Consider the following 11,138-nt stretch of genomic DNA (forward strand, 5'->3'; position numbering starts at 1 on the left):
CTTTTCAGGGTTTGCCCTTGCTCATAGCTTTTTCTATGCCAAAAGCAGATGAGTTATGGCCATAGACCACCTGCCTTCGTTGCCCTCTTTCTGCTTTCATTTCATCAGTCACTTTTTTTGTCTCGGCCAGTTGCTATTTCATGCGCAGAATAGGCTGTGGACATTATTATTGTGTTTTTAGTAATGCAGCTTGCTTATCCTGTAAATAAAAGCCCGTTTGGGGCGGTTTATTTCTAAAAGCAGCTGGAAGAAACAAAGACCAAAGAGCTCAATGCTGTTATTTCTTAACTTCTGCATCCCCTGACAGCTACTGCCCACTCTGTGGGGCTACGAATTACCAGTGTACTCCTGCTCGTGCTGATTTTAAGCTGTACATTTTCTATATGAGTATAATCCGAGTTCTGAGAAGTATTGCAGGGAAAGGTCTGGTCCTAAACTGCAGCAAACATCGAGAAGCTGCCCTCTGACTTCCTAGGCCATATTTTTCTCTCTTGAGGGAGAAAGAAAAAAAAAAAAACTTAAGTTTGCAACATTTTTGACAAAAAGGGATTGATTTCAGTACTTATCCTTTAGGAAAAGGATCAGTGGCACGTAGTATTTGAAAACTAACTGGCATTTTCCTTCTGTGAATGAAACACCCCTCGTGTGCAGAACTGGCCAGAGCTCTACAACTCTTCCCTTTTGAAATTAAAACAGAACAAAAACTTTCTATAACTCTTAAATGTGTTTGTATGTCCCAGGAGCACAGTTCTTTACAGTATTACCTAATTCCAAATAGATGCTCACATGTAGCATTTTTTTTCTTGAGTCCGAGTCTGTCTTCACATAGCAGTGATCAGAGTTTTATGTTTAAATATGGATTTTTTGCATTCTCGCTGTTCAACCACACTACGTTCAGGACTGGGTTATCCTGTGTCAAACAGTTAGGAGGGAAGTTTAGTTCCAAATTAAGGTGTAATGCAGACAATATTGAACGTGACAGAACGTCAGCAGGGATCAGTCAATTGTATATGCTCCTACACCTCAGTTTTATTCTTTCCCTTATTTGCAGCATGTGAGAGTGTTTTGCAAAGTCTGTGTGCGTTACAAAATCAACCATCTAGTTAAATCCTTTGTGTGCCTTGTTGCCCCTTGTTGTACGGTGTCCTGCACGGTGCAGTTAGTGCAGATGCCACTGGTTTAATAACAATAATAAAAAGTTGATTCCCTCTTCTATTTTCCTTTGACAGCTGCAAGTCTTTCTATTGCTACCGAGTGGCATGAGCTTCACACTCTGTCCATGGACATCTGCCCCATAAAAAACTGGGATATTATTGCCATGGCAAATGGTGCCACATGGATTAAAAAAGGTGTTACCTGAATATTGTTTGTTGATTCTTTAAAGAATCTATTCTGTGTGCAGGTTTTTATCCTGAGCTGGTGGATAACATCAGAATTTTGTCACTGAAATTTCAAATTTGGATTTAAGTAAATTGGCAGGTGGCACCAGCGACGAAATCCTGATGGGTATTTTTGCTATTGTTACTGGTTTCCTTGGAGCTCCTGTCCCAAGTCACGATGCTTTTGAGTTTTGGTCTTTCTATATATTCACAGTCACAGGATCGCATTTTCTCTCTTTGCTGTCTGTGGCGTTAGCTGGCCTGTAAATAATCCTTTATCACTGCTTCTGTTTGCTCTTTTCCAAAATTAAAATGTTAACTAAGTTGCTAAAGAATAGATACTGATCTTTAACACAGCGGAGAAGTGAACTATGAAGAATTTCTGTTGCCTGTTTTCAAACATCTTTCTGGTTCTGTTCTATATATTTCTGGTATAAACTAGCAATTTTTATATGTAGGTAACGAAGTATATGCTTGGGGATATAAAATGTCGTTCCCATTTGTTGTTGTTTTATGAAAATAAAATGTAAGGCTATGGGGTTATGTGGGGGCGTGCTTATCTATTTTTTTCTTAATTATCACAGGTACGAGTGACCCATATGTGAAGTTTAAACTGAATGGGAAGACTCTATACAAAAGTAAGGTAGTCTACAAGAACCTCAACCCAGTTTGGGATGAAACTGTTGTGCTGCCTGTACAGACCCTCGATCAAAAACTCTGGATCAAGGTGAGTTTTGAGTTCAGATTTTGGAAAGATGGATCAATATTTTTTTAAGCAATTATTTTCAACTTTAGAAACATGTCGATTTTTATTCACTGTAGCAGCATAACATAAAACACAGTCCTGTTTCAGAGTTTTAGCAATTTCAAATTAAAATACACATGTTTTTTCCAGATTTTACTTGCATGTTTTGCTTTCCATCTGCAAAAACCCAAGTCGAACTCGACGGGCTATGTTTAAAGCGATGGAGCTAAATTCTGCTCGCTTTTACTGTGCTCGTGCAAACCCAGTGAAGCCAACAGCAGTTTCATAAGCACGTTTTAGGAGTGCAATTTGGCTGGGTCGAACGGAATTATTACCTGGGATGCAGCCGTGACAAGGAACAAAGCCTTTTCTCATAATGAGTCACGTTACGGTTACCAGAACTGGAAGCTACCAGTTGTGAGCACTAATTGCTAAAACATCTGTAGCCAGAAGAACCTGATTTTTGTGCAGCGTTTCGTTATGCTCTTGCTCAGAGCATAAAGGAACAGACAGGAGGCATTGCAGCACACATGTCTCTGTTTACATAATATTAAGATGATACTTTCAAAATGCTGTTTAAATATTTAGTTAAAAATACAAATTAAAGCAGGGAGATAGAAAATTATCCCTGAATTGTATCTAAGCTTTGATCTTTGAAACACAAAATTGAACTGAAAGGGCTTAAAATATCTGTTCTTTTATCAGCCGGGATAAAACTGGCTTATGATGTGAAAATTAGAAATATTTATTTTATTTTACTGCCAGGTGTACGACCGAGATTTAACCTCTTCAGACTTCATGGGTTCGGCATTTGTAGCACTCACAGAACTTGAACTCAATAGGTAATACATTTAATTAATTGCAGCTTAATTGAGAAACGAGGGAAAATAATGAAATGCTTTTGCTCTAGCTTGGAACTTGTCTGTTCATGAAAACTTTCGATAAAAGGGTGGGGAGCATGTCAGCTGTTGGAGATAAATCCTGCCCGCTGATGTGTTTATCTGGCGTTACGTACCAGATTCAAATCCAACCTGGATGGAGCCCAGTTCGGCAGAAGGTGCCCTTTCCTCTTCACGTCTAGGAGTAAGTTTGTGCATGCCATTGTTTAGGGAGAAGCTGCCCCACAATAACTTAGGGAGGTGGAAGAAGAAAGGGGAGAGAAGGTAGAGATCCCTCCGTGCCTTTTTCTCTGTGAAACTGGGCTGGGGAGCGTTTTTCCTGGCTGGCTGCGAGCGCCCCATTTCCAGCCTCCCCCCGCAGCTGTCCATCCCCGCGGCAGCTCATCTGGCCCTGATTTAGTGCAGAGGCAAGGCCTGCGCCTTTTGTCTGCTGCTGCTTGGTCTCAATGTGGAGCTGGAAGCCAGGAATTCGAGTTTTAGTTCTCTCTTTTCTACTCCCTCACTGTGACTTTTGTTTTTTGAGAAAATTAGTTTTTCCCTGTGTGGATACATTAGAGCTCCCGTGGTTTCTGAATTTCTAGAAACATCAGTGAATTTATCCATGAGGTAGTGTCACCAGGTAAATACCAGCATTCCCGCTTTCAGAGGGGAAACTGAGTCACAGAGAGAGATTAAACTCAGGCACAGATAAGGCAGAATAAATATGTCTGGAGTCAAATCCTGGCCACCAATGTTAGAAAATTCACTTGGATGAGTTTTCCTGACGCTGCTCTTCCCTGTAAAGTGGAGGTAGTAGTAACTCAATTCAGTGTGCTGTGTACGGAGAGCTGTGAGTAGTAAGTAGTGGTATATAGATGCCAGGCTGCATTATTAAAAGGAGGAGTGTATTTTGTCAGAGCTAAGAAGGAACCCTCCAGATTTCCTATTTTAACATTTAAACTCAATATGGAGAATTTCAGACAAGCAGCTGAAATTTGCACAGCTCAGCGTGACCTTTAATAATCAACTCGAGTTAACTGGAGTCAATAAATGCACATCTCTTTTTTTTTTTTTTTTTTTTTTTTTGAAGTGTTGTGCATTTACATGTAAGGCATTCCAAGACTTGCTAAAAAAAATCACATCTCTTTTTTTTTTTTTTTTTTTTTTAATTTGCTTGCAGAACTACTGAACAGATTTTAAAACTAGAGGATCCCAACAGTTTAGAAGATGACATGGGAGTGATTGTGTTAAACTTGAGTCTGGCAGTTAAGCAAGGAGACTTCAAGAGAAATGTAAGTGGCTTAAGAAATGACATGTGTAGCTGGGATGGGTAGGAGTGCGTAGAAAAGAGCTGGCTTTATCTGATTTCCTGGGAAATACCTCCTTTATTTTCATTTTCCAAGACTCAATTTTGAAATTGAGGTAGAGCATAACTTGAAAAAGAAGCCCCATAATTAACTTGGCAAAAGTTGTGTAGACATCAGTATCTGGATGCATCTGTCTCGTAGCTGTGGCGTGCACCGTGACAGTGCTCACTGCGTAGTGGGCGTGTGGTGGCCACCACTGCAACACACAGGTGGCTGAACAGGACCTGCTTGATTGCTCTTCCAGACCATCCTCTTTTCTCATTCCGTCTAGGATTTTAACACTTAAGTTGTTGTTTTCTCTTTCTTTTTTTTTTTTTTATGGCAATAAAAGATGTATCCATGTGAAAATTTAAAAGCAGGGATTTGATGTTAGAATTTAAACCACACCAACCCTGCCGAGGAGCATGCTGGCTGAGAGGAAGGCATTGCTTGTAACAATCCTGATTTTGCCACTGACAGTTTCTGGACTGTGTTCAATTGAACTTGGCTCCTGATGCTGAGAAATGGTGCATTTAGTGATGGTAGAAACCTAGAAAAACCTGGACAGAGACAGGGAACACTCAACTGAGGAGGATAGTTTTTAGATTTCAGATGCTGCACGTGTGTTTTCGCTTTTTTTCCCCTATCTTGTAAGATTCCTACTAGTGTTTTATAGTGCGGACCACTCCTGTTGTGCAAGGGGTGGGGAAAAGCCAAGATCAGGCATTCATTTAGCTCCACTTTTCAGGCCAGTCCAACTTAAATATATGTAATTAATATGTAAAGAGAGAATCTCTGCAAGTCTTCTATATAGTCTAGTTGCTGTTTACAGCACTTTATTGAATTCTAGGTGTGGAATTCCACTCTGAATGGGATTAATTATAAAAACAGAAATGTTTCAAGTGGTTGGAAAGCAAAATAAGAAAAAGCTAATGTGGGATGTCTATCATTCCTTATTTATTCAAATTATTGCCTTTTTTGAGAACTGTAAAATCTTAATTAATATTAGGATAATTGTAGAGTTTTTTTATTCCTCAGTATATGCTGAAGTGTAATGCCAACGTTCAAAACACTGCTGTCATGTTTATATATCTATATGAGCTGGCTTTGATCTGGGATGTGAATTCCCCCTCTAACTTATGCAAGAGTGGTGTTGGCACACATGTCACTGGATTGCAGGAAAGTGGGAAGGAAAGGCATAATTTCTTCAGCAAAAAAAGCAGTTGAGCCAAAAGAACTTCAGGAATTCTTCTGGGATTCCTAGGAAGGCACAGGCTAAAGTAGACCTAGCCAGTGAGACAGAAAATTGTTTTAAAGTAGCAGCTTTTGGTACTCTTGGGTGCTTAGTTAACATTCAGAGTGCAGGTGATGGAAGAGTTGGTGCACACTGTAATTTTTTTTAAAGACAATGTTTTGAGCCCTCATATTTCAAATGCAAATTGCTCAGCCATTTCCAGTGGAATCAGAATAGTGAAATGGCTCTGTCCCCATTAGCACTTAACAGCAAGGTGATTTTTATTTTTTTTTTTTTCCTTTTTAAATTAGCTTAGTGTAGAACCAGATGGCACCAAAAGTATTAGCCATGTTTCTTCCTAATGGCTCTGGGTCCCTCCACTTTTTATTCTGGATTCCTTTTTAAAATACCCTCTTTTTTTTTGGTGCAATGCAGGTATTGTGAGTTGATTGTTATGTTCTATGAGGGAGGGGAGGTAGATGAGTGCAGTAGTAGATCCAACCCCTACTTAGTAATAAGCTTTTCTGACATGTTTGACAAGCTGTTGTTTTAATTATTTTACTAAACACTTTCTCGGTTTTACTCCTTCCCTTTCTCCTTTCTCTGGGTTCTCTTTGGTATGATGGTGGGGACTGATGAACAGAGATGGTCCAGTCGGAAGAAGCGAACTTCATCCAAGGTAATCCATACTTTTTGTTTCCTCTTCAAAAAAGTCCCCTCCCAAAATCTTTTTGCCTTCCTCTGAAATGGCAAGTGTAGAAGTATGAAGACTCTGAAGTCTGAATGCAACCTGTCTAAATGTGGTGGCAGTTTTTAGGTGCTTTTTTAATGTGATGAGAAATTGCTGCTGTTTTTCTTATTGTAGGTCCTGTTGTAGTGGCAACTTGACCCCACTCAGCAAAGAGCTGTAGAGAGAAACTGTCTGTGCTAAGGAAATGGTGGTAAATACAACAAAAAGAAAAAAAGACTTGAGTTGCTTGAGAATAGCTGAAAGGTGGCTGCTAGTAGGTGCTGGAGTTGAATATGGGTCTCCAGGTTTCCATACAAATTGTTTGGGTTGCCTCTCACCATGGGGGAATTTGTGAGGCAGTATTTCTTCTGGTTGCTCTTGTGGGTTCTGAAATTCTTTTCAATTTTGGGATGGAGACTGAGCAAGGAGTTTTTGTTACCAGCAATGTAGAAGGATTTCTAAGATGTGGTTGTTGCTACCTGTTTACATAACTGCTCCCCTTGGTTTTCTGTAGTATCCCTGCAGGCTTCCATTACTCTCTATTCCTGTACTGTCTCAGTTTTGCATTAGATTTTAACTTTATTTGTTCTCTAAAGCTTTAATTTGCTATTGAGGAAATAACAATGATAGAGAAACTCCAGGCCCCATTACCCAGCTTGAGAGCTGTACAGTCTGATTTTCTGAACAGCAGAATTTGGCTGGTGAGAACACACATGCATCCTGATATTTTCCCTATATAACTATTGGTTTGTGCCTCAATAAATTGAATGATTAACCGTGTCTTGATTTAGTCATTATGACTGTGGAGTGCTATGTAGGGGAGCCAATCCTCTCAGTTATTGTGCCAGCAAGTGTATTTTTATCAATAAAAAGTGCAAAGTCCAGCCCTCGGAGCTAGATGAGAGGTTGGTGAGCCCCAGTTCCAGGGAGATCGCAGCCCTTCCTGCGGTGCTCGATGTGGACAGCATCCCTGAATGCCCTATGTCAGAACGTGATGGAATAATTGAAGAGATCAGCACTTCAGTTTTTAACTAAAGCTCTGGAAATCACTGGGCCCTTGCTCAGTGTAGCTTGATCCCCCTTTTTTTCCTGCATGCACATACAGCTGCCTCTCTTGACGCTCGTTGGATTTGGGTCCTGGGAAGGGTGGCCAGGTTTTTAAACTCTGGCCCCCTTTGTCCAGAATAGTCAAACTTCTGTCTTGGTTGCTGCCACTGGCATTTTATTTTTGGTTGTATGTTATATCTCATTGCATTTTGAATAATTTTTTTATGTACAGGTTTTTTGACATTTATCTATAAGCCTTAGTGGCAGGTCGTAAATTCTCAAGACTTCGCCTTGATATCTTTTAAAATCAAACTGAGAGATGCTAAAGCATGGTTCTGGGCTAGGAGAAGTGAAAGCATTGTTTCAAAAGAGGAGGAAAAAAAAAAGACCTGCAACCCTGTGCTCTAGTCTGTTCCAGTCACTAGAGGGTAGGAGAGCTTCAGTTCTTCACAACGAAGACACAGTTCATGCTCCAGTGTGATCTTTAAAAAAAAAAAAAAGCTCTGTGACCATCCAAAGGCAGTAAAAGTATTTCCCAGCATGCGCTGGAAAAATCTGACAAAGCAGTATTTCCTACTTTATTGATTTTGCTACTGCACTAAAACACTAGTACTGTACATCAATAACCATCTTTAGTTAGGAAACTCTGGTCTGTGGAAGCAGCACTAGCAGTTTGTGGCAGAACGTAAAGGCTAGAAAGAAAAATTGTGTGCATGGGGAATATCGGTGTCTAGGGAAGGCACAAGAGGTTGAGGAAGAATAGCCAGAGAGTATGATGGGGTAGAAAACAATGTTGCTGGATGAGATAAAGATACAGGAATAAGGAGAGCAGGGGAAATGGGGAGAGTCCTGTAATGGGTACACAGACTCATCTGGGTACACGGACTCATCTCTTCTTGGCTACTGAGCTGACTCCGGTTGTAGCAGGAGAAAAAGGCAGTGTGCTTCTCCATTTGAGCAGCTGAACTGAGACGTCCCTAGGTTTAGGGAAATAAGTTTTCTATTTAAATTGTTTTCCTGGGTGGTTTTTTTTTGTGCTGAACTGTAGCTGATTTCTGTCGCAATATTTACCTGTTCTACAAGCACAGGGAAAAGGACTTGCTTTAAGGATGTACAAAATGAATGTAGCTTTCACAGCTTTTAAAATCTGCATTACGTGTATGAATAAATCCGGTTATACTCTAATTTGACCATTTAATGTTATCTTAGTGCAGATGTGGCACATCAATGTCCTAAATGAGTCTTTTCCCACTAATCATGGGATTCTTGCTGGCTTCCGAAATTCACCCCACATAGTCCCTCTGGTAATTAATATCTGCTGCAACTCTATGTCAGACTGGCGATGGGGTTCATGTAGGTGGTTGTAGGTACCGTACACTTTTCCTATGTGTTCTCTTACCTCCCTTGCTTTTTGAAGAAAAAAGCTACATTTTTGGCAGCAACAAAAAGTACAAGATCTCCAGTCGAGCTGCAGCTGCCTCACAGTCATTACGGATAGTGTGCAGGAGGGATTTCGGCAACTGAATATTGTCTTTTAAATCACTTCGGTGCAAGAGCTGTTGAACTGGATGATCTAGCTATCTCTGGATTACACAGAATCTGTTTTTCACTGCTGCTAGAAGGGAATCATCACACGTTTGGGTGGATTCCCAGGAGATAGGCAGCACATCCAGAGCCCTCATTTTTCATGGGAGCTGAGAACATCATCGTCCTCTGTGGGAGCCGTCTCCAAGAGTGCGGCTTTCTTCTTTCTTCCCTTGGAGGGTGACATTGCAAAGGGAAGGGGATACTCTTAGGCAGTATTAATATATGCATTCGTATCTGTGTATTGTCAAGCTCTCCTCTCTTTTCTGTTTTTCTTTCTGGGGCTATCTGGAGCGCAAAGAGTTGGTAGCTATCTCCACTGGAGCCCAACGTGCTGATGCTCAGTAGCCTTGTTTGTCCTGGGTGGCTTGAGTCTCACCCTGAGTGCCCCGCATGCTATTTCCAGCATTTGTACAGCTCAATAACCTTTAAGTGTTGAACATCTATGAAGCAGATAAGCAGGTTTGCTTGGGGTGGATTGACCTGCAGCAGCTCAGTCCTGAAACAAAAGCGACGCAGTTGCCACCTTGATAGCCTAAGCTGATTGAATAAATTGGCTGAAAGGCTGGCCGAACCGAAGGGCTCCTCAGCATCTCATTGTGGGGGAAAATCCCTCGCTCTTTTTTTTTTTTTTTTTCCTTCCTTCTGCGTGGGCTGTTAGGTTTCATTTTTGCCTGCCTCATTGTATTTGGCTTTCTCCCACAATACCCTGTGGGCAGCGACGCTCTCCAAGCATTTCACGGAGTTGGAGGGACTCAGTTGCCACAGGGTCACACATCGTGGCGGCAATCTCGTGTCGGTTCACTTGCCTTTCTCGCTGCCCTCGCCTCTTTCCCAAGGGGAGACTGCCTCTGCAAAATGGTTTCCCTGCCTAACGAGGAGAGGTCCGAAGAGTCTTCCTATTGCGTGTTGTTGTTTTCTCAAACAGCAATTTACGTGGCCCAGTTTCAACGTTGACCTCTTCGCAGGGATTGGAGCAGGGCTTCTGTTGTCCTGTCTCATCCTTTTAAATGAAAGATGTGAGAGATGGACTCGCTTCACACTTGGCCACCTTGCCGTGTCATTTAAATGTACAATTTTTCTGCATCTCTTTATTGCTTCAAAAACAAGTTTGAACTTGGGGCATGTATGTGTGTGTCAGGAAAAGTGACAGATTTCAAAGCAGCCCTAATGCACCAGAGGGGATTTGCTGGGTGCCTATAGGGGGAGATTATATACAAATGGTGTTATCAGGGAGACTTGGGCTCCTAAAGGACTTTGTGAAGCTGGGTCAATGAACCGGTTCTTTCCCCTCCAAAGCTCACTCATTCTTGCTTGTCTCCGGTGTTTGGCTCTGTGAAGGCAGAATATGGCTCACCTGCTCACTCTTGTCCAGCATCCTTCTTTAAACCAGAAAGTAATAAAAAATTGCAAGCTGGTGTGAGAAGCTTTTATATTCATTTTGAAACCAGGAACTAGATTCTGAAAATGGTATCGTGAGCGCTGATTTTTGATTTTTTCTGTTTAGAGATGTGGGATGTTTTCTAGGCTTTTTTTTACTTTCTAAGATGGGAGAAGAACCATCTTCTGTTCCATACTTGGCAGGGTCCTGCTCTATGATTTGACCATACTTTTGCTATGGGGAAGATCACTCATTAGTTACCTGATGTTGCACAGTCCCTAAATCTGCAGTAAACATTGGCTTTTAAACTTTAAAAATCATCTAGTTTGTTTTTCAGAGTAAAGCTTTCTGGATATTCTTGTGCTTATTGTTGTCTTTCTGGCTTTACAGCAGTGAACTGCTCATAAAAGTGACCATTATGGTATCACTGCTTATTTGCACTCGGAGCCTAACCAAAATCAGAGCTGTATCTGGAGACAACCCTTCGAGTCCTAGTCTCAAAGCTTGATTCAGAAGTGTTGGGGATGGGGGTGACAGGAAGGAATAAGCAAACTTGTCCAGTGTGTTGTGCTTGGGACATGTGCCAACTTCCATCAAAAGCGTGTGTTTCCTGATTTCCAGCCCTAGACCATAGCCTGACCCTAGCTTCAGCCAGCTCCTCCGTACCTCTGCAAGGCACCTTTCCTTTGGTCTGGGATGTAGCCAGAGTGTGAGCTGGCTGACTGCAGAGAGCATACAGGAAAATACAGCAGCAGAGGCCTGAGGGATCTGGCATCCAGTCTGGGAGCACAGCTGGAAGGAGCTCGGGTTCAGC

General features: G+C 41.5%; 1 protein-coding gene across 1 annotated transcript in view; it reads left to right on the forward strand.

The window, feature by feature from the left end:
* Positions 1 to 1,963: 1,963 nt before the first annotated feature.
* The window catches only part of MCTP2 (multiple C2 domains, transmembrane 2), a gene marked incomplete at its 5' end in the record, with an annotated part of 84,082 nt that continues 74,907 nt past the window's right edge, over positions 1,964 to 11,138 (forward strand). The window contains 4 exons of the mRNA XM_010136411.1: positions 1,964 to 2,106; positions 2,890 to 2,966; positions 4,183 to 4,294; positions 6,226 to 6,261. Of these exons, the coding sequence (XP_010134713.1) occupies positions 1,964 to 2,106; positions 2,890 to 2,966; positions 4,183 to 4,294; positions 6,226 to 6,261 (368 nt within the window). The remainder of the gene's footprint in view (positions 2,107 to 2,889; positions 2,967 to 4,182; positions 4,295 to 6,225; positions 6,262 to 11,138) is intronic.

The sequence above is a fragment of the Buceros rhinoceros genome, unplaced genomic scaffold (genome assembly GCF_000710305.1).
Source record: "Buceros rhinoceros silvestris isolate BGI_N320 unplaced genomic scaffold, ASM71030v1 scaffold13885, whole genome shotgun sequence".
In the NCBI taxonomy this organism is placed as follows: Eukaryota; Metazoa; Chordata; class Aves; order Bucerotiformes; family Bucerotidae; genus Buceros; species Buceros rhinoceros.